The following is a 24,444-nucleotide window of genomic DNA, read 5'->3' as shown; positions in this document are numbered from 1 at the left end:
TGCTTTTAACTGACCTTGCAAAACTCTTCCAGACTCTATAAAGATGCTTAAACAGCTGCCTGTATGCACCACTTGCATGTTCTTGCTATTCATGTTTGAGACCAATGTTGTGTAAAAATTAGATGTCATCAGAGTCAAATGTGCAAGAGGTCCTCGGTTCAAATCCCAGACAAGCCCTGGTGGCATGGTGGCACACTGATTAGCATTGTTGCCTCACAGTGCCAGGGACCCAGGTTCAATTCCGGTCTCAGGTTACTGTTTGTGCGGAGTATGCACATTCTCTCTATGACTGCGTAGGTTTCCTCCAGGTGCTCTGGTTTCCTCCCACAGTCTAAAGATGTGCAGGTTAGATAGATTGGCCATGCTAAATTGCTCCTTAGTATCAGGGGGATTAGCAGGGTAAATAGCTGGGATTACGGGGATAGGGCCTGTGTGTGATTGTGGTTAGTGCAGACTTGATGGGCCGAATGGCCTCCTTCTGTACTATAGGGATTCTATGATTCTGTAATTATCAATGACTGCGGTCTGCAGCAGTTGAGAATGGCTGACCGTGGTATTCTGAATCGCTCAAAGTGCTTCCAGAATCTTCTCCATTTGTAACATCTCTTTTGTTTGCAGTGAAGTTTAAGCAGAAAGCTGAAATAATGCACAATATGGTCAAAGGCACGGGATGTTCCAAACCTCAACATGGAGACAATAATAAAGGTGAGACTCAGAAAGAATGAGAGGAATGTGTTAAATTGGGTGGGAAAGAATAACAATGTCACAATCTCAGTGTCCAAACAGAAACATTCTCCCTTCTTGTCTGAAGCATGAGATTAAGCTTTGACAAAAGGTCATCTGGAATCGAAACATCAGCTCTTTTCTCTCCTTACTGATGCTGCCAGGCCTGCTGAGATTTTCCAGCGTTTTCTCTTTTGGTGATGAGAAAAGAGTTGAATTCCTGAAACACAAACAGGAACTGACATCTTTCAGGACATCTCACATGAACTCCTGCCAAGAAACTGGGTTTGATTCCTGGCTTGGGTCACTGTCCGTGTGGAGTTTGCACATTCTCCCTGGGTCTGCGTGGGATTCCTCTGGGTGCTCCGGTTTCCTCCTACAGTCCAAAGATGTGCGAGTTAGGTGCATTGGCTATGCTAAATTACCCTGAGTATCCTGGGATGCGTACGTTAGAGGGATTAGTGGGGTAAATATGTGAGATTATGGGGATAGGGCCTGGGTGGAATTGTTGTTGGTGCAGACTCGATGGGCCGAATTACCTCCTTCTGCAGTATAGGGATTCTATGATTCTAACTGGGCAGTTTGACTCTGAGTACCTTGTGTATATTGTAGTCACAGCCTCCGTACCGATTAGTTCAATTGTGAATAATTACAATGGCTCTCTAATCAAGCTGAGTGCTAGCAGGACGCGAAAGGAGAATTCTGCTGTCTTGATGCAATTAATATTTTTATTTCTTTGCCTGCATATTTTGTTCTCCTGAAGCAGGGAGTGCAGTTTGTGTCAGCATTTCTATGTATTCATTTGCATTTGAGATGATTAAAGGACTCACTAGGGTAAAAACAGAGATGCAGTTTCCTGTGGTGAAAGAAGCTGCAACAAAGGGAATAGAACTTTAAAATTACGAGTTAAATCACAGCGCACTTTTCACACCCTGGGGGGATTTTATGAAAGCAATTCTAAGTCTACGATGAGTGTGAAAATAGGAGTTTCTGATTCATTTTTTTGGGCGAGTCCAAATCTGCTATCTTATCCACTCAGACAAAAAAAAAGCCTCAAAGATGGTTTCTTGTTTGTAGGGGAGGGATGGAGCTCAAATGACCCAAACGCAGGTTGAGAGCAGCAGAGGGGGCATTTGCGCATGTGTAGGTCTCCAGCAGCAGAGGCCTATCACTCAGCCTATGCTGCTCTCAGCCAGCCTCCCAGTTGAAGAACAGCGCCCCCTCCCCCCAAGCTATCACAGGGGCCCGTGGTCTATCGACCCCTCCCATCCACCCAAACTGACCAATTTTCCCCCCTCTCTTCCTCCCCCCAACTTTCACGAATGCAGAATGGCAGTGGGTTCTCCCTGACTGGCCACCCCTGGTCTGGCCCAATCCCCTTGGCACTGACTGGTGTCCAGTGGGCAGTGCCAGGGTGCCAGGCTGGCACAGCCCAAGGGTCGCTTCTCCTCTTTGCTCTTGACCTCCCCAGGGGGCCTCAGTGGCCTCTGGTTCTACCGGTAAGGCCATCTCATTTAGTCCCTGTTGCTGGGGTCCAGCTGTGATTCTCGCCGGAAAGAACCTCTCTTGCGAGGCCACAGAGGCAAAGGACCCCGGATGATAATGTCCAGGAATCATTAATTCAATACAAAAGATATTTAAATTTCATTTAAATAATTTATGCAGCATCACGCCGGAAATGAGCATGAGACTGACCTCGCTGGATGTCTGGTGCTGGTAAGATCACGAGAGGCGAGAAATTGGACGTGAACCTGGTTTCTCAGCTCTCGCACAATCTTACCAGCTCACCCTGCTCAGCTGTAAGATCACCCCCCCAAGATTATAGAAATCTGAAATTCTCTCCTCTCTGTCAGTGAAGCTTTCAAGCCAGAGGTTGATTTTGTGGGGTAAAGTTATCAAGGTTTAAGAAGTTAAAGGTAGGTAAAAGAAGCTTGGGTTTGGAGCAGTTATTGACTAATTGAATGGGACTTGAGGAGCTTTTTTCAAACCACAGTTTCAAACTCCCCGTGTTGTTATTTAGGGAAAGCCAAATACATCAATACTAGAACAAGGACAGGAATTCTGATACATGAGTCATACAGTTCTCAGGTTTTCCTTGGCCTTTGGAATGCTGGCTGTATTTTCCTTACCATTTGATCATTTGCCTTGTTTTGGGATTCTCTGCACCACACACCATTCATTCCTCGGCAATACGCTCCCAAGCCTGCTCAGTATGATTTGGAACCAGCCACACCAAGGGCCTTTGGGCTAATGGCTGTCCATGGCTATACATCCAGTGGTACTGCAGAACCCCACAGAGCCTGTGGGAAGAAAATTGAAGTGGTTTAGAATCCGTTCTTCCTTTTTTTTTCTTATTTAATTTGCCTTTTATTTACTTCTTAAGGAAATCATGGAATCTTAATTAATTCTACCTGAAGTTTAGCTTGATATATTTTTATCAAAAGTTTACATATTTCCTAAAACCACTGTATCTTCAAACATGTGGAATTTGCAGGACTGCCCCAGTTTCTTGGAATAACCGCTCTTGCACCGAGTGTTCTTTCAGTTTGAGTTGTGTTGCCACTTCCTTTTATGCCACCCTTACCTGTGACTCCAAAGCCACAGCAATGTGGTTGACTCTCAACTGCCCAAGGGTGACTAGGGATGCACAATAAATGCTGATGTGGAGATGCTGGCGTTGGACTGGGGTAAAGTCAGTAAGAAGTCTCACAACACCAGGTTAAAGTCCAGCAGGTTTATTTGATAGCAAATGCCTCTAGCTTTCAGAGCTCTGCCCCTCACTCAGTTTCTGAATGTGTGCCTTTATATGCCCTGTTTGTGATCAGAACTCTCCACTCATCTGAAGAAGGGGCAGAGCTCTGAAAGCTAGTGGCATTTGCCACCAAATAATCCTGTTGGACCTTAACCTGGTGGTGTTATGAGACTTCTTACAATGAATGCTGGCCAGCCAGCAATGCTCACGTCCCACGAATAATTAAAAAAAAAATTAAAAGTAAGTGTGAAGTAAATTCAATCAGTAATGTCATCAACATCAATGTCTCTGCCCTGGCCTATAGTGGTTCCTCCATTTATTCAATGCCATAAGTTGAGGACTGGAAAACCCAACTGGTTTAAGTAGAATCCTTTTACCGCTGCAATCTTAGTCACTCCATCTGCCAATGACAATTTGCACCCTGTGTGAAATGAGTTTGTCAGTTTCAATGTGACTATTTCTTGGTGAATGATCAAGACACAAAACTGCATGCGCTTTGACGTGGACTGGGCAAAAACATGACACGGCACGTGGTGGAAATGGAAATGTCAGCATGGGTATTGAGGCAGTGTAGAATGTATTTTGTGAAGGGTGCCATGAGTTTGCCATGAGTGTTTGGGCTACAGAATTTCAGGCACCAATTCAGGGTCAGGTATTCCCAGTACAGGGCAGCAGTGGAATGAAGCTTCCTCTATCTTATCTCAACAATTGTACACAACACAGACAGTGGCACAGAATGGCGCATGGGTGGGGGGCAAATTAAAGACAATTTTGCACTGCGCACACATTTATAAGATATATATATATATATATAAAAGACCATTCAACCCATTGAGCTTGTTCCCCTATTAGATCATGGCTGACCTGTACCCTTACCCCATTCACCTGCCTTAGCTCCAACCCCTTTAATACTCTTGGCTAACAAATATCTATCAGTCGCTGATTTAAGATGATTAATTGAGGCAGAATTTATTGATTTTAGTGGGAGACAGTTGCAATCTTCTGTCTTGCAAGAATCTTCACTCTTGTTAATTCAGACATGATGGTCTGAAGAGCCACTTCTGTGCTGTATGATTCTATGAATGGTCTATAAATTTTATATTAGTTGCGCGTTTAATTTTATTCAAGTCATCGGCATTCACTGGGGGTTTACTTGCATGTTTATATAAGGGAGCAATCTGAACTCTAGGCACATGTTATGCAATATGTGTCTCTGTAAATTAAAACTTGTAATTTATAAAAGCCAGGCTCCAGATCTATAATTTACCACCTGCTTTTCTGAATATGGCCAAAATTCACCCATCAGAAAGCTCACTATCCATCCAAAAAGGAAGGTAGAGAGAAAACAGGGAACTATAGACCAGTGAGCCTAACGTCAATATTGGGGAAGTTGCTAGAGTCCATGATTAAGGATTTTGTAACTCAGCATTTGGAAGGCAGTGGTGTAATCAGACAAAGTCAGCATGGATTTACAAAAGGGAAATCGTGCTTAACGAATCTTTTGGAATTCTTTGAGGATGTAATGAGTAGAGTTGACCGAAGAGAAGGTGGCTTTGAATAGCTGCAGCAAATCTTCCTCCCTTTGATAGCCTTTCTCTCCAGTTGTAAAGATTAGCACTCCTGTGGTGGTTGTCCCTTTAAGGGCAACACAGCAGAGCAAGGGTCGCCTGGCTTGGGGGACCAATTGAGAATCAGTGGGCAATCACCCCAGGGGTTGGAGTCTCTCTAGGAGCAGCGATGTGACTGCTGTACTGCTGGAGAGCTCTGTGAAAGTGCATCATTACATCTGGCAATGAGGATAAAGTTATCGTGACACTGTATCTGGCCAGACATCTGTGAGTATCCTTTTAATTGCAGTCTGGAAAAAAAATACTTACTAGAGTGCCTTGCTCTGGCTGAACAGACCCACCAGACATATTGCCAGACCCTGAAGGACAGACACAGAAGAAATCTAAAATGGCCTGCAGAATCAAAAATTTAGAAATGTGTAGAGAAAAAAAAAAATCGAGAAAGTAACTCTGCATAATGAGAACTATGGCTTTAAGTTAGAAGAAAGAAGAATTGCTGCAAAGTTGTTTTAAAGAGAGGAGAACACAGAAAGCGGTACTTTGGCTAAGAAATGAAATATCCTAAGCAAGTGTGGGAAAATTAAGGAGCTGAAACTGACAAGCTTCCAATCTGCAGGATCCGAGCAGAGTCAGAGTGGGATCGGAGCAGGGTTAAGGACATAAGAAATAGCAGCAGGAGTAGGCCATCTAGCCCTTCGAGCCTGCCCCGCCATTCAATAAAATCATGGCTGATCTGAAGTGGCTCATTTCCACTTTCCCACTCTCTCCCCATAACCCTTAATTCCCTTGCCTGTCAAAAACCTATCTACCCGTGACTTAAATATATTTAGCGAGGTACCTCCACCACTTCAACAGGCAAAGAATTCCAGAGATTCACCACCCTTTGAGTGAAGAAGTTCCTCCTCAACTCTGATCTAAACTGCACCCCCCCCTTATCTTCAGGCTGTGCCCTCCAGTCCTGCTATCCTTTCTAAGTGGGAAGAATCTCTCTACCTCTACCCTATCCATCCCTTTCATTATCTTATACGTCTCTATAAGAACCCCCCTCATCCTTCTAAACTCCAACGAGTACAGACCCAGTCTATTCAGTCTCTCTTCATAGTCCAATCCCCTCATCTCCGGAGGTTGGAGCAGTCTGCAGAGATTCCCCAGCACTGATGGACTTCAAGCATAGGAAGAGAAATTTTCAACTTACTTAAAAACAGAAGAACAAAAGTTAATAACAGCAGCGCAGAATGGACCACAGCGAATCACAAGTGTCTTTTTTTTATTCATTCATGGGACATGGGCGTTGTTGGCTGGCCAGCATTTATTGCCCATCCCTCGTTGCCCTAAAGAAGGTGATGGTGTGCTGCCTTCTTGAAACAATGCCGTTAGGGACGGAATTCCAAGATTTTGACCCAGCGACTGTGAAGGTACAGCTGATACATTTCCAAGTTAGGATGGTGAGTGATTGGAGGGGAACTTGCAGGTGGTGGTGTTCCCATTTATCTGTTATCCTTGTCCTTCTAGGTGGAAGTGGTTGTGGGTTTGGAATGTGCTGTCTAAGGATCTTTGATAAATTGCTGCAGTGCATCACGTAGATAGTACGCACTGCTGCTACCGAGCATCGGGGGTGGTGGAAGGAGTTGATCTTTGTAGATGTGGTGCCAATCAAGCGGGCTTTGTCCTGGATGATGTCAAGCTTCTTGAGTGTTGTTGGAACTGCATCCATCCAAGTGGGGAGTATTCCATCACACACCTGACAGGCTGTGGGGAGTTAGGAGATGAGTTACTCAAAACAGTATTTCTAGCCTCTGACCTGTTCTTGTAGCTGCTGTGTTTATGGGGCGAATCCAGTTGAGTTTCTGGTCAATGGTACTCCTAAGGATGTTGTGAAAATCAACAAAAAACCCTGCACCTTCACAGAAAGAACACAAAGAGAAAACAACCAGAAGAAAAGAAACTCCCAAGATCCCTGAAAGGGATTTCTTTCAGTAAAAAGGAGAAATTTTTAAATTTCAAAAAAGAGCAGCCGGGTTAACACCAAAGCTCAGGGAGAAAGCTAATAGCTGCTGAACAGCTGAGTGAAAAAAATGACAGTCTTGAAGTGGCAATGCATTTTAAAAAGGAACAAACAAGAAGGTTGGAGGAGACCCCAGATAAAGGGCAACCCTCAAAAAAGGACCATAAGCAACAGAAGCCCTCAAAGGATGCAATGAAGACCTCACAGAAGAGGCAGAACACATTAGAAAAGAGGCAAGAGAAACCCAGGAGGGCAACAAGAGACTAAATGACCAAATGAAGAACAATAAGAGAATTGCGAATGGAAACAAGACAACACTTTGTCAGGGACAGATCTGAGTGAAACTTGACTGAAGTTAAGATGAGTAGAAATAAATGTTCCATTTGTGAAATGTACATTTCAAGTAAGAACATAATGGGTTCGCCTCAGAAGAAATGTAGGAATTAAAGACTTCAAAAGAAACCAGAAACTACTGAAGAGTAATCGTCGAAAAGAATTAAAGTTCTAGAGAAGACATGAAAACAACAAGATGAAATGACTGACAGCAAACTTAAAAAACTAAGCTAAGAAGAAATTAATAAGATAATACAGAATCAGCAGAACGCCATGAAAAAGCAACTAGAAAATAACAAATCCAGTGAAGAATTAAACTGGGAATATAAGAGTTTGAATGAGGGAATCTTGACAATGAGAAATTAAAGAGGTAAAAACATTGAATGAGACGGCAGAATCAGCAACTCAGGGAGCGAATTCCACAGATTCGCCACCCTTTGAGTGAAGTAATTCCTCCTCATTTCTGTTTTCAATCTGCCACCCCTTAGCCTAAAGCTATGGCGTCATGTTCTAGAATATCCATTCTACATCTACCCTGTCATTCCCCTTTGGCATCTTATATACTCAATTAAATCTCCTCTCATTCTTCTAAGTATAGACCAAAACTGCTCAATCTCTCTTTATAAGACAAGTCCTTCATTCCTGGAATCAATCTGGTGAACCTTCTCTGAACTGTCACAAATGTATTTACATCTTTCTTATGTAAGGGGACTAAAACTGTGTGCAGTTCTCTGAATGTGGTCTCACCAATGTCCTATACAGTTGCAACAGCACGTCCCTACTTTGTACTCTATTCCATTAGGAATGAACGCTAATGTTCCATTTGCCTTCCTTATTACCTGCTGCATCTGCACACTAACCTTCTATGATTCATGCACGAGGACACCCAGGTCCCTCGGTACCAAAGCATTTTGAAGTTTCTCTCCATTTAGACAATAAGTTATCTTTTTATTCCTCCAACCAAAATGAAAAACCTCACATTTATCTACCTTAAACTCAGTCTGCCAAATTTTGCTCACTCGCTTAACCTATCCATATTTGTTTGTAAATTTCTAATTTCCTCATTGCAACTTGCATTTCCACCCATTTTAGTGTCATCTGCAGATTTGGCTACAGGACATTCCATCTCTGTAGCCAAGTCATTAATATAGATTGCAAATAGTGTTATGGTTCAGGTTAGAAACTCCAACATGTTTTATGGAGCCGCCTGAATCATAAGTTTTGCATCTTGAATTTGGCTAGGCTAAGCATGATACATTCCACTTCAGGTGTAATTCCAAAGATCCACTAGGGAGTTTTTATTAAACAAAGTTTATTTAAAAATATAGTTAACATGTATAGTAAGAAAATGAGCAAGAACTTTATCAATTACAAATAAGAAACAAAACAACTGCTATAATGTATAACACTTAACAAAGATATCTAATGTGTTCCAATCAAACCACAACCCCTGCCATAGACAAAACCTTTTATACAGCAAAGTCTACTGCTCTTGTGATAATGGAAATTGAGTCCTTTGGTTGAAATCTGCAATTCTGTGGATTCACTCCGAACAGTTCGAAGACAAGGCAGCTATCCAAAACACCAGAGAAACTCTGGTCCAGCCCCCAACAACAGCATATTTTCACCCTTCAGAAAAACAAGATCTTATTTTCAGCTAACCCACAGAATTTTCAAAAAACAGAGAGATGGAAAACACTTCATTTCTGCTTGCTGTACCTTCAAAAACTAAAAAACTCAAACCTGCAGAAAAAAAACTGTCCAAAAACACATGACTGTCCTCCGAACAATGCAGGATTGAAAAACTAACCCCATTTAAGCCACTTAAGAAGCAATAAAATGACATTTCCAGTCAAACCAGCAACAATGACATCACTGAATCTGTGAGAGCCACAGAAATCATGATTTTAAAGAGTCCTTTCTTAAAGGTCACTAACATCATAATAGATGGGGTCCAAGGACCCTGTGGCACCCTAGTTTCAGTTTGCCAACCAGAAAAAGACTCATTTTCCTCCACTTTCTGTTGGTTAGCCAATCCTCTATCTAAGCTAATATATTATCCTCAACCCCGTGGGGTTAAAACCTTATGTTTTAACCTTTTATCTGGCACCTTATCAAATGCCTTTTGAAAGTACAGATACATTACATCTACAGGACCCCCATTATCCACTTTTGTTTGTTACATCTTTGCAGAATTCTAGCAAATTAGTCAAGCATGATTTACCCTTCATAAAAGACCACTCATCCATCTACAGTCCCATCAATGCTGCATCTAACTGTTTCTTAAGTGATTCTGGGTTTTCGCCTCCCCTGATTTATCTATTTAGTGCCGTACTGGCGGTTCAGGCTTGTCAAACAAATCCCATGGAAACTACCAAAACTCTCAGAGAACAGAGATCTAACGCAACCTGAGTCCCAGAGTTGAAAGACTTATATACTGCACAATTCAACCCTCAGGAAAGAACTTTATTGCAATTGCGTGTTACACTTGGATATGAAGCTCGGTAATGCTAGTATAAAGTATATAAGACATATAAATGTCCAATTCCCAGCACTCAGTTCTGAACTAGTTTCAATCACCTAGAAGCAGCGAGAGGAATTCTTTAGAAATTCTTCTCCGTAACTGGATTTGGATATTGTGCCTATAATGGGTGACTATGTGACACAGAGATGGGTAAGGAATCATGAAGTGATATAGGAAACATCACAACTCTATGGGAAAGGTGAGATTGACCAGCTGGTCTATTCCTGTCCAATATTTACATATGTGTGTGTGTATATACATAACTATTGGCCTTCACCTTGGGAAGCAGAAAAATTTACATAAAATACAAGTTGGAAATAAAGATTGTTCTTGACTGTTGGATTAAAAAACTAAAGGAGGGAGGGCTGAATTTTCCAGGGTTCCTCCGCTGGAAAACATATTGTGGCGGGGGGTGGGTGGTCAGAAGACTGTTACAACCACTCTCTTCCCCCCTTCCCCACCTCCCCCCCAACCCCACAAGGTCTTTGTTACCCATTCTGGGCTGCATGCTTTGCAGAATAAAGGTGCTACATTTTGAGATTGTTTAAAGGGCATTTCAAGTTCACTGATGGGCTGATGCAGCCAGACCTAAAGACTGATTAACCCAAAGTAGTAACTGAATTATAAAAGTTAACTCACCTGCCCTAAAGCGGGGAAATGGCTGTTGGTGGCAATATTTGAGGAGGAATGATTTGATATGTAACCATTTCTAGATTACAATGTCTTCTTATTGAAACTGTTAATACGACTAACGTTAAGTAGACCTTTAAGGGAAAGATTTTAAAATGTTTAATCTCGGGAGTGGGGTATTGCTGGCAATAATTTTCCAATTACTAAATGTCCTCAGTAGGCGTTGGTGGACTGCCTTCTTGAACCACGGTAGCAGTTTGATGCAAATGAGGGGACTCCACTTCCACGGGCAGTTAGGAGTCAACCTAACTGCCCATGGAAGTCATTTATAAACCAGACCAGGTAAAGATATCAGATTTGCTTCCCAAAAGAACATTCAAGAATGGTTAGATTTTTTTTTACAATATTCCAACCGTCCCATGGTCAGTATTATTGGCACCAGAGTTTCACTTCCAGATTGGCTTTGCATTAAATTGAATTAAAATTTTAGAGCAACAATTCCTAGCTGTTGCAAGATTTGAGCCAAGATGAAAACTCTGACACTGAAATAATGTCCCTTTTAATAACGAGCATAAAGAACAAAGCAGAGTGACAAAATCCTGAAGATTAATGTATTGTTTTGTAGACGGAAATACTGAGAAGGCAACACAGGAAGAGAAAACAGAGAAGACAGAGGAAGAGGCAAAGAAGACAGAGGAAGTGAAGACAGAGGAGACGACAGAGGACAAGAAGACTGAGGAAAAGACTGAGGAGAAGACAGAGGAAGAGAAGACAGAGAAGACAGTGGAGGTGACAGATCTCCCCACCTCAGTGAATGTTGAAGTGACTCCCCCAACTGATCCACCCAGCCCATCGTCACCGACAGGAAGCGGTGGGGATGAAGCTAATCCCACCAAAGACCAAGTAAGTGGCCGCAAAAGATCTACTCTTTTTCTACTTCAACTATATATTCTGCTTCTTCTGTTCAATGTAGGGAAGAAGCCATGTTAATGGGACAAAATAATCTCTCAGGGCGGAAGGGGGGGGTGGTGGTGGGGTTTGCACCAATAAGGACACAATCTCAGTACAGTGGCTATGTCAGTATAGTGCCAGAAACCCAATGATAGGGATTTTAACCATAAGGATCGTGAGAAATTAGAGGCTAAGTGAGGGAAAGAAATTGGATGAGTTGAATGGGAGACTGACAATTTTTCGAGATATTGTCTTAAGTGGAAACCTGAGTAATATCAAGATTTCAATTTGAAACACAATCCTGTCTTTCTCAGCACAAAATCTTCGATGAAAGTTGGCAGAAGCTGGACGAGGGCATTGCCATTGATATATATTGAGTTTCAGATAAAGAGCCACATAATAGCCTGTTTGCAAAGTTGAAACACATTAAATTAAAGGGGCAAGGCTGGGTTAAGGGACAGAAAGCAGAGAGTAGTGATGAGTGTTTGCTTTTCAGACCGAAGGGTATTGTACATTTCCCAGAATTCAGCAGTGGAGCCAGTGTTCTTAAATATATATTAATGACCTGGACTTGGGTAAATAGGGAATGACTTCAATGAGGACACAAAACTTAAGAACATTATTAACAGCAAGGAGGATAGTGACAATGTTTGGAAGACACAGAGAGGCAGGTGGTGTATGAAATATAAACCAGAAGAGTGCAAAGAATGTATTTGATCAATTAGCAATGCCAGTGTGATGTCTCTTCGATTGAAATTTTATGCAGAGGTGGATGCCCTGCCCATACTTAAAGCTCTGTGATCTTGTTTCCATGAGAATGGGAAGCTCCGAGTTAATTCAATGGCTGTTGAGCTGTTGCCTTTATTCCCACCTCTTAGCTAATCAAATAACCAGCAGCTTTCCAGACCCAACATTACCACTGGGAATGGAGGTCACTGCTTGGAACTACAGTTAAATTCCATTGAAAAGTACCACTGGAGCCAGATCACAAGGTGAATGAACAGGGTTTTGTCAGGGCTCGTCTGGTAGGCCCTGACAAGGGGTGTTGGGGGCTATGAGTAAGAGGGCACTGGTTAGGGAATACTGTGTGGGTGGGACCTCTGGGCACTGGGTACCAAACTGGAGGGACACTCTCGTAATCTAGCAAGGTCATCAGGTTCACCTGGCGGTCTCATCCTGGGAGTCCTGGCACCTCCACCACTGGTGACATATCAATGGAAAGGCAGATGATGGGCATGGCCCCTTGCCATGCCACCCAATTTTCCTCCCCCACCTGCCCACTCTCAGAGATCTGTAAAATCCTGACCCCCTTGAATTTGAAATGAACTGGGTCAGGTTTATCTGACCACATCCAGCACTTTATTTGGGCTTTAAACAATAGAAAGCTGTTGAAGTTCAGTCCTTGACTTAGATGACCTGGAGAGAATTGAGCTGGCGCCTCCCATTACACATTTCTACTGCACCATCAGTACATTGTTTATTTTAAAATCTTCACATTTCTGATGCCTAACCATAGTCTGAATCACAATTCAGAGCTACCATTATCAATGTGTGTGACATTTCCAATGAATCTTTGCATTTCTGACATGAAGTCATTTGGTATTAGGAAGCAGGTGGTGAGAAGGACGAAGATGCTGGGAAAGGTGATGAAAATGATGGAGGTGACGGTGATTCTGATGGAAGCGATGATGATGACAGTGACGATAGTGATGAAGATAGTGAAGATGATGATGAGGAGGATGAGGATGAGGACAGTAAAGATGAGGACGAAGAAGAAATCAAAGATGAAGAACCTTTGAGTCTCGAATGGCCAGATACACGACGGAAACAGGCCACCTACCTGTGCCTGCTTCCGATTGTGTTCCCTCTCTGGCTAACGGTGCCTGATGTCCGAAATGCGGTAAGTGGAAAAGGATTGTGCGAAAAGTTAGTTATTAGTAACAGAGCAAGCAATGTGTTTAAATTAAAAAAAATATAAGATCTGGTCATAACACATAAGCAAGGATTTAATATATGGCAATGACCTGGTCTCACTGTATATGTGGGTGATGGAAACAGAGGCAATCAAAGATTTGAAAAGGAAATTGGATAGGCTCTTGAAGGAAATAAATTTGTAGGACTGTGGGTATAGCACGGAGGGATGGGATTGTATTGCTTTACATAGAGCCAGCATAGGGTCAATGGGCCAAATAGCCTCCTCCTGTGCAATTATGACTTAAAAATCCCAAATTAAGTTATCCCCAGTTTAAAATGTTGTTTTTCCCTGAGATAGTGGCAAATAAAGTATCTGTGATATACATTATTTTATTTTTCAACAGGCTTCAAAGAAATACTTTATTGGAACCTTCTTTGGATCTATTATATGGATTGGTGCTTTCTCATATTTGATGGTGTGGTGGGCCCACCAGGTATGCAAAGTGTTTGAGGAAAATTACTTTTAATCCGTGGATGTTTGAGTCTCAGATGAAATTTCTGTGATTTAGCTTGAAGTAAACCAACTAGAACAAATCCTATATTACTGTGTGGTGAGAAATGTTCCCTTTGGAGAAGGATTCCTGTAATTTACAGTTTATTATCTGTGTTGGCGGCATGGTGGCACAGTGGTTAGCACTGCTGTCTCAGAGTGCCAGGGACCTGGTTTTGATTCCCAGCTTGGTTCACTGTCTGTGTGGAGTTTGCACATTCTCCCCACGTCTGCATGGGTTTCCTCCAGGTACTCTGGTTTCCTCCCACAGTCCGAAAGATGTGCTGGTTGGGTGCGTTGACTATGCTAAATTCTCCCTCAGTGTAACCTGAACAGGCAACTAGGGGATTTTTCATAGTAATTTCATTGTGGCGTTGATGTGAGGCTACTTGTGATACTAATAAATAAACTTTATGTTGGTCTCCGCTTGTTTTGGCGGAAGAAGCGATTCATTTAAAAACCAATTATACCAAACAGTTTACACTCATACATTTCTAAATTCTGAACTTATGCAGCTGTCTGGAAATTTGAGATCTGTTTGATGTCATTTTTCATAATATACTTTTTATAATCTTTTACTAAATAATCTTTTCGAATATTTTTGAAATATTGATCAGTTCAGACAAAATCAGCTGAACATAATGCACCAATTTGATTAGATTTTGAAATCCTTCAATTATGATTTAACACGGGAGCATTTAAAAAATATTTGATACAATGCATGTTGCTGGCAAGGCCAGTGTTTGTGGTCCATCCCTACCTGCCTTTAAACTGAGTGGTTTGCTAGGCCAATTCAGGGGGCTGTTGTTGTGTGTCTGGAGTCACAAAGAACAAAGAAAATTACAGCACAGGAACAGGCCCCTTGGCCTTCCAAGCTTGCACCAGCCATGCTGCCTGAATGAAATAAAACCCGCGACCCTTCCAGGGATTGTATCCTTCTATTCCCATCCTACTCATGCATTTGTCCAGACGCCCCTTAAAACTCACTATCGTATCTGCTTCCATTACCTCCCCCAGCAGCGAGTCCCAGGGCCCCCCCACCCTCTGCATAAAAAAAACTTGCCTTATACATCTCCTTTAAACCTTGGTCCTCACACCTTAAACCTATGCCCCCCAAGTAATTGACTCTTGCACCCTGGCAAAAAGCTTCTGACTATCCACTCTGTCCATGCCTCTCATAATCTTGTAGACTTCTTTCAGGTCGCCCCTCAACTTCCGTCACACGTAGGCTTGACCAGGTAAGATCAGCAGATTTCCTTCCCAGATTAGTGAACCAGATGTGTCTTTATAACAATCAATTATAGTTTCATTGGCACCATTTTTGATACTAGCTTTCAATTCCAGATTTTATTAATTGAATGGAGGAATTTGACCCATTTACCTGGGGCATTAACCTGGGTCTCTGGATTACTAGTCCATGACATTACCATTCAGTCACCATCTCCTCACAGTATTTATTAGTGCCCAAGTAACTACCAAACATTTACATTTTGTATTGAGATTTTCTGCTTGGATTATTAATTTCATACATAAGAAATCTGGAAGTATTTGGTTCAGTAGAATTCTGTCCAATCAAGTGAGACAATGGTTTGATTTCATATATTTCATCCACCGGGAGTGAAGAGGAGGTAGTTTCTCCCATAAGCAGACTAAACATAGAAACAAATAGCAGGAATAGGCCATTTGGCCCTTCAAGCCTGCTCCACCCTTCATTTTGATCATGGCCAATCACCAAATTCAATATCCTGATCCCCCTTGTCCCCCCCGCACCCCCCCCCCCTCCCATATCCCTGTAGCCCCAAGAGGTATACCTGCTTCCTTCTTGAAATCAGACAACATTTTGGTCTCAACTACTTTCTGTGATAGTGAGTTCCATAGATTCACTGCCCTCTGGGTGAAGAAATTTCTCCTCACGGCAGTCCTAAAAGGTTACCCCTTACATACCCCCAAACTATGACCCCTAGTTCTGGATTTCCCCACCATTGGGAACATTCTTTCTGAATCTGCTCTGTCAATTCTGTTAGAAACTTATAAGTTTCTATGAGATCCCCCCTCTCTCTTCTAAACTGCAATGAATATAGTCCTAACCGACTTAGTCTGTCCTCACATAATAGACCTGCCATCTCAGGATTCAGCCTGGTAAACCTTCGCTGTACTCCCTCTATGGCAAGAGCTTTCCTCAGATAAGGACATCAAACTGTACACAATACTCCAGGTGTTATCTCATCAACACTATACAATTGCAGCAAAGCATCCCTATCCCTATACTCAGATCCTCTCAATGTGAAGACCAGCACACTATTTGCCGCTTTTGCTGCCTGCTCCATCTGTTTCAAGTGAATAAATATGAAGACTTCAGTTTGATGGAATTCCTGTTTAAAAACTTCCTCCAATCCTTGTTTGAAGGTATTGACTCTCACTGGAGTACAGTTCTTGAGGCACTGACTCCCGCTGAAAGATGTAGGGTTTAGGTCACAGGGGCCCAACTGCTCTCTGTTCAAGTAGTTGTGATTCTTTGGAAAGTCGAGGCATTAAGCATCACAGACTATTTGATGGTGGAAATAGTGGAAAGCTGAATCTCCTCCTGCTCTCCCTTAGTGTCACTGGTGCCTTTTCCAGTAGCTATCATTGGAGAAGAAACCTTGGCTGATATTTCTCAACTAATCCAAGTGGCACTTTGGTCAAATTTAGTATCCAATCTCTGTCCAGCTGAGTAAAGCTAAGGTCTTTAAGATTGTATAACTTGTTACAGCAGGCAGTGCATTTACACAGTAACTCAAACTCCCCTTGGAATCATAAATCCTTTTCATTCCAGAGTTAGGAGTATGGAGACTGTGAGATGCTGTGTATCACTCCCGGTCCAGTAGGAGCTCACTGATTTTACAGCTATTTCCTTTTTACCCAGGTGGGTGAGACGATTGGCATTTCCGAAGAGATAATGGGTTTAACCATCCTTGCTGCGGGTACATCAATCCCTGACCTCATCACCAGTGTTATTGTTGCTCGCAAGGGTCTGGGGGATATGGCGGTTTCCAGCTCAGTGGGAAGTAACATCTTTGACATCACAGTTGGGCAAGTATCATTTCTCAGCTTCTTGCGATAATGGGGTGAGTTTTAGTGGGGGGGGGGGGGGGGCACATTTATGTTGTATTTTGTGCATTCTGCAGCCCTTCCACTGAAAACACAAAGGACATGTTATAGTTTACCCCACTTGTGTGATTAGCACCCACTCCACCCGTGTTTTAGTGTGTAATGTCCTGTCGGCCATGGCTCAACATGTAGCATTCTTGCCTCTGAATCAGAAGGTTGTAGTTATGTCTCACTCCAGAGACTAGATCATATACCTCTGTAACACCCCAGTGTAGTACTTAGGGAGTGCTACACTGAGGTGCTGTCTTCTGTATAAGACATTAAACCAAGGTCCAATCGTTTATCTCAGGTAGATATAAAATGTCCCCAGGCACAATTTATAAGGACGACCCCTGTTGTCCTGAGTCCAACATTTATCCCTCAAATATTATCACTAACATAGATTATTTAGTCATTATTACATTGCTGTGAGTGGGATCATGTTGTGCAGAAGTTAGGTCCAGCTTTTCCAGCAACAGTAACTACACTTCAAATCTTTCATTAACTGTAGAGTGTTTCAAGGCATCCTGAGGAGAGTTACATTTATGCAAGCTCTTTCTTTGATTGTATCCTACATGTCAACTCACACTGCTCATGCCCCACACTTAGGGATAGTTGGTGCACTTACAGTCACTCCTAATGCTTCTGTTACTGCTTGTTGTCTGTTCCAACTTTTTCTAAGAAGCAATGATTTTAATAGGTTCAAAGGGCCTTTTATCCTAGTGCAATTCAACTAATTGAAAACTCAAAGGCGTACTAACATAGCAGATTGTGAAGGGTACAGTGCCTCAGAGAGGCTATGAACATGACAGATATTTCACACTAATTAAAAAGCAGGCATGTACAGTTTGTTTCTCAAATCCTGTTGTGTGGAAACACTCAGAGCAGCACACGATTCTGGTGTTGTAGATGTGAGCATGGTGTTAGGTGCAGTCAGAGATGTGCTGACTGCTACCAAAAGAGAAAATGCTGGAAAATCTCAGCAGGTCTAGCAGCATCTGTAAGAAAAGAACTGACATTTTGAGTCCAGATGACTCTTTGTCAAAGCTAAACGGCATTGAAAGTGGGAGATATTTATACTGCAGGGTGAGAGAATGAAAGATGAGTCATTGCCATAGAAATCAGGGGAATAGGCTGCTAATAGTCGTCCACAAAGAGAATAAAGGATGTGAATGGCCAAACAGCAGAGAAGCTGTAAACTGTGACAGATGGAGATGTTTGGGGGGGGGGGGGGGGGGGGGGGTAAAACGGGACAGAGGTAGAATGTAGAAAAGGTAAGGGAAGGGGGAATGAAGTAGGGGGAAAAGAATGCGGGGGGTGGGGGGGAAGAGTGCGGGGAGGGAAGAATGTAGGGGGAGGGGAAGAATGCGGAGGGGGGAGGAGAAAGAATGTGGGGGGGGGGGGGGGAAGAAAAATGGAGAAAGACAATGAAGAAATAAAAGGTAGAGAATAGTAAGAAATAAAATAATATAGAATGAAAACAAAGGGGGCCAAGGTTAGGTACAGCAAATCATTTGAAGTTGTTGAATTCAATGTTGAGACCGGAAGGCTGTGTGCTGACTGCTAGTCACACAGGTGGAGTGGCAGTGAGTCCTACTTCAGCAGATTTGTTCAGCCCTTGATCCCGATTTTTCAAGTTAAATAGTCATCTTGAACATATGAGTTGCAACATGTTACCTTCTGTAGAGGATTACAAGGGGAAGACTGCCACAGCTGGGGCAACACCATCACCTCAGAGTCAGAAGTTATTGGCTCAAGCCACTGTCCAGGACATCATGGGGTGGTTGGGATTTGGTGAATGTTAGGCTCCAGCAGCTAAGGCGTATCATATAAAAATAACACTTGCAACACAAACTTCATCTTTACTGGAGGCTAGCTGAATACAGGGATTCCTTTGGTATAAAGAAAGGGGCACATGATCAAAAACTGTGTTGTAAATTCTGACCTTCACTATGAAAGTTCCACTGATAGGAGATGTGGAGTTTCACCTACATAGCTCCCTGGAGTGTACCAGGCTGGTGTTCTGGTACTCAGCCCAGATCAGGTATAACCATTGGGTGAGAATTGAAAAACAAATACAATAAAAATGATTGACTTCAACGTAAACATTGTCAATGGAACAAACCATCACATTCATGCAGCATTGTATTTAATTCCCTCTCAACACGGTATAGCTTTTACCACTTATAACAATTTGGAAATTTATAGCACCTTTAAAATAGCAAAATAATGAAACCACCTTCACAGGAGCATAACCAAAGAAATTGAAATTGATCCAAAGAGGAGATATTAGAATGGATCTTAGAATAAGATGAGAAGCCACTTGAGACGATATTATATTTGGACAGGCAGTCAAAAGCTTGGTCAAAGAGGTAAGTTTTAAAGAATAACTTAAATGCGGGAAAAGAGAGAGGTGTGGGAGGGAATTCCAGAACTTAGTGCCTTGGCCACCAGTGGTGAGACAGGAATGCACAAGAAGCTAAGGTTTAAGGAACGCGGAGTTTTAGGAGGGTTGCAGGGCTAGTAGTTAAGAGATATGAAGGGGTGAGACAATGCAGAGATCTGAGCATCAAAATTACAAATTTAAGGCATTAAATTTTGTCACCTCTGGTTCTCAAGCTTAGCCAAAGGAGTAGTGTATATTTTCTAACTGGTGTATGTATGTGTGTCAGTCTGTAGCTGGGCTTGAGTTTGCTTTGGCTTGAACTTGGTTAGTAAATTACCACCCCATTAGCTCAATGTTACTGTACATCAGCTTGAGACCAGCCAAAATCACCATGCAGCATTTCAGAGCATGAAATAATGCCATAGCTTCAGTGAAACAGCCCAAGTCGTTGTAAAAATGTTAACATTCACACAATCACTCGCTTTCTCACAATGATGTTTGCTCATCTACTAACCTTCTTTGGGATTCTTTTTCTTCTGTATGACAGGCTTCCAGTGCCCTGGTTATTGTATGCTGCTTCTAACAAATTCCATCCAGTTCCAGTCAGCAGTAATGGCCTGTTCTGTGCCATTGTACTACTATTCTTGATGCTGCTGTTCGTGATAATCTCCATTGGCCTCTCCAAGTGGAAGATGAATAAATTATTGGGCTTCACCATGTTTGGTCTCTACTTTACGTTTTTAATCATCAGCGTACTGTTGGAAGACAGGGTCATAGTATGCCCAGTGTCCATATGAACTCTGATTTTCTATTTTTGACTTAACAGAGGACACTACCGAGGATTGAAACTTTAAATGACGGTAAAACAGCCAGAACAAAGGCTGATTGAAATGTTTTAAAGCATCAGCCCTTCCATACCCAACAATGTCATTATTGCTGTTGATTTGATCCGTTCATTCCTACCAAATCAATGATTTTTTTTAACAGTAAATGTGAAAACTACTGGTGTGGCAAGAGGGGAAAGGGAACATTAATTAACTAGGCCCTATTATCTTGTATTAAAGGTATGGCAGAAACAAGTGAACCCAGTTTTCAGACATGGATATGAATAATGCTGAAAAATGAATAATGATACAATAACTCCAATGTATACTTCAATACTTGGTGTTTATGTTTCAGTAATAGAGGCATAGAATCCAACCATAAAAAACAGTCCAAGGAAACCATGTGAATTATTCCCACCTAAAGTAAAGGTCATTAAAGAAAGTTCTAAAAACTTGTTAAAAAATTTGCCCAACTATCATTCTTCTTTGAACTGAACTTGACTAGGAACTAGCCTCAAAACAGTGGCACATCTCCATAAACATCTCTCTTTCATCAGTTAGTTAACACAATATTAATTAAAACGACAACAATTTCACAAAATGGATACTCGAGGAAGCTAAATCAGAGGCTAAAAACACAACAGTAACTGCAGAGTTTACCAATTAGCAATCTTACCAAAGATAGTAAACAGACCAGTTCTAGGGTCACTATTTTAATCCTGGTGACATTGATTTGACATAAACTCAGCATCCTCAACCCACTTCTTGATGGATCTGTCTGCAAGGAATAAAATTGCTGCAGCACAGTACTGACACTACAGCATGGAAGCAAATTAAAGTCTTGAAGGTAAATGGAAATAAATCGGTTAATACACCAGTTTAATAAAAAAGGAACCAAATTCACTGGTTTGATATAATACTGATATCCCAGGTGTGTAAACCAGCAATCTGAAATAGTTTGCAGCAAGGAGTGGTGGCTGTAGAAATTAATTTGTCAGTAATCATGTTGTAGCGGATGCTCTGATAAAGGTAGTTCAAGAGGGAATTTCACCCAATATGTAATCTGGTCTAAATCACACGGAGAAGTATTTTCAGATGCTGGGTGCCAAAAGTAAAGTAAACATTTCCCCACTGCTGAATCCTTCCTCTTGATAAATGATCGAGGCTCATCTCCCTTTCTCTAAATCTGAAACTGTACAACTTCCCCATCCCCCATTAATTATTCAAATCTACTTAATGTTTAGTTAATCTCATTTCATAGGAATGGTGCTCTCATTTTTCAAGAAGGCACAAACCCTTAAATACATCATAAGCTATTTTTATATATAAAGCGAAATGTTTTTGCTGTTTGTAATATCATTGTTCATGGCTATTGTCTCACTTCCTATTGTATGAGCTATACACCATCAGCATTGTCTTGAATTATTACTGAATGCTTTGTGTTACCTTAGACTTTATTGCTCTCTAATTCTATTTGTTTAAGTTTATTTATTGTCACAAGTAGGCATACATTAACACTGCAATGAAGTTACTATGAAATTCCCCTAGTCACCACACTTTGGTGCCTATTTGCGTTAATGCACCTAACCAGCACGTCTTTCAGACTGTGAAGCACCCGGAGGAAACCCACACAGACATGGGCAGAACATACAAACTCTACACAGACAGTGATCCAAGCCAGGAATTGAACCGGGCTCCTGGCGCTGTAGGGCAACAGTGCTAACTACTTTGCCTCCGTGCCACCCCTACTGTGGTATGTTAAATAGTATTTTTGGAACAGGGTATGACCATTCAGTCCCTTTAGCTTGTCCCAGCAATCAGTTAGATTATGGCTGACCTGTATCACAAGGCTATTGATTTGATTTTGCTCCAAATACTTGAATACCAGTACCTAACAAAAATCGATCACTCAAGATTTTAAAATTTTCAACTGACCCTCCGGTGTTCACAGCCTTTTGGGGAGTTCCAGATTTTCAAACCATTTGGTATGAATAGGTGTTTTGCGATTTCACTTTAGAACTCTAATCATAAACTGATGGTCGAGGTCAGTCTACCATGACCTAGACTGTCCCCAATAGATGAGTAAATAGTTTCTCTGCATCCATTCAACTGAATTCTTTTATCTGACATCATGATGGATACATGATCAATGAAAAAACCTTTTTTTTGCTACAGTGAGTGTCAGTGAGGCATTTTGAGCAAAGATTAGTAAAATCTTGGCCACGTACTATTAAATGGGTCAGATAGGTCTTATAACAATTCTAGAACGTTCTAGTACCAACAAGGGAGAAAGAATTCACTGACTGTTCTATATGATTGGCAACATAAAGACTGCAGGAGGGCCTCCTATGTTCTCTGTCTATAGAGTCAGTATACAAATATTCTAAAATCCAGCACGTCAATGATGGGTAAACAACAGGCTCTTCATAATGTTGTCTTTTGGGTTGGGGGGAATAATATAAATGGAAATAGACTCAAGAAACTGGATTGGAGGACAGAAAAACTAATGTAAAAATTTTTGGCATATGGTCGAAAGTGTCTGGGAAGACTTGGGGAATGCCAGAATGTAAGAAATCAGAACTATCTGTCGAGTTACAGAGCGCAGTGAACTATCAGTATATCATGCAGCAACTCCGAATTAAAAAGTCAAAACATTTTAGTGCTTTTTAAAAAAACTTGTATTTATTGACTTAATATTTTCAAAGAGAGAACAGCGCATTAACTATATCATCTGATGTTTGCTTCAGAAAACTAATGCAGTAAGGTGATTTTATATTATATATATGTAATAAATTTCAAGGGTTCACTACATTTTGCTTTAAGATTAAACCCATTTTTAGCTGTGTCTAAAATGCTGGATGCATTGTGTGATTGCAGAAAGCGTTATGTAAAGTGAAATAAATGGTAAGAATGATTGGGTTGTTTTCTTGTAATAAAATGTCTAATATTTACAAAAGATTTATTAAAACACTGGTGACATGCCTGTGACATTATCAATGGTCAGTTAATATGTGTATATTTTAAATGCATGCTAATGACGGAGTTGTGGGACAGAGAACCTTGCCCCAATGAGCCACTCAGCAATCAGAAACTGAATAACCTATGACAGTTGACACAGTAAAACTGAATGGTGATCGTTAACAAAAAAAAGACCAAAATTGTGACACCAGGAAGTAACTTGTGACAGGAAGGATACACACAATGATCTCCAGTGTTGCACTAGGGGAAAGACTGAGTACTGTATTCAGTTGAAGGCAGGCTGATGTGGATCAGGGTGCGCAGACATTCTATAATGATTTCAGCAGAGATAGAGGCCATTCAGCCAGTCATTTCTCTGCTGACTCTCTGAACAAGCAGGTCACCTTCTACCACTCCCCTATCTTTGCCCCATAGCCCTGCACATTCCTCCTTTTCAGATAATAATCCAATTTCCTCTTAAATTAATTGATTGAAACTGCTTCCACCACACTTTCAGGCAGTGCATTCCGGATTCTAACCACTTCTGCTCCTCATTTGCTTCTATTTCTTATGGGAAGCTACACTGAGCAGTGTTCTATTGATTCAAGTATTATCCATCCATTCATTATAAAAAAGTTTCCATGAAGAAAATACTAATAGATGCTGAAGTATAATTAATCAAGTGCATTTGGAAAGTATTAAGATTCTTCACATATGTATCATTGGGAACCACTCAGTATAGCATTAAGAGCTTCTTAAGCAGCAATATTCACGGAATGCACCACAATGTAATTGCAATGGCCATCATGGTAACCTTCACAATCACCTTGTGAGTCACCACACACAGTCTTCCAGTTAGTATTAATTCCCAATCAAGACTGATAATAGTATTACAATGAATTATATTATAAGAAATATAAAAGCTTACAAAATATTGACCTTCAGTTCTACTGAAAGAGCTCGCAGCCCATGTTACTGATTCCACTACAAGGCACACTCCTCAATATACATTCAACTCACCTCATTATTCAGCAGAATTTTGTGTTAATATTTCACGAATGCAACTTAATGTTGACAGAGAATCTTCATTTGAGTATAAATGTCTGCATTTCAACTTGTAAAGCTGAGACAAGAAGAATCGATCCTGCCCAATATTTTCCTCAATGTTTAAGTCCCATTGGTGAGAATCTTCAGACA

General features: G+C 41.4%; 1 protein-coding gene across 4 annotated transcripts in view; it reads left to right on the top strand.

The window, feature by feature from the left end:
* Positions 1-23,286, top strand: part of slc24a1 (solute carrier family 24 member 1) — a 55,908-nt gene extending 32,622 nt beyond the window's left edge. For 3 of the 4 annotated variants that reach the window (XM_080214436.1, XM_080214434.1, XM_080214433.1), the window contains 6 exons: positions 619-705; positions 11,161-11,438; positions 13,093-13,386; positions 13,805-13,894; positions 16,856-17,022; positions 20,013-23,286. In XM_080214436.1, coding sequence (XP_080070562.1) covers positions 619-705; positions 11,161-11,438; positions 13,093-13,386; positions 13,805-13,894; positions 16,856-17,022; positions 20,013-20,262 — 1,166 coding nt within the window. In that variant the 3' untranslated portion in view covers positions 20,263-23,286. The remainder of the gene's footprint in view (positions 1-618; positions 706-11,160; positions 11,439-13,092; positions 13,387-13,804; positions 13,895-16,855; positions 17,023-20,012) is intronic. The other variant, XM_080214435.1, reaches the window with a different exon arrangement.
* The last annotated feature ends 1,158 nt before the right edge of the window (positions 23,287-24,444 follow it).

This window comes from Carcharhinus amblyrhynchos, chromosome 28 (assembly GCF_965287045.1).
Source record: "Carcharhinus amblyrhynchos chromosome 28, sCarAmb.v2.hapA, whole genome shotgun sequence".
In the NCBI taxonomy this organism is placed as follows: domain Eukaryota; kingdom Metazoa; phylum Chordata; class Chondrichthyes; order Carcharhiniformes; family Carcharhinidae; genus Carcharhinus; species Carcharhinus amblyrhynchos.
Note: the sequence above shows the minus strand (reverse complement) of the source record. Positions and strands in the feature narration are given on the sequence as shown.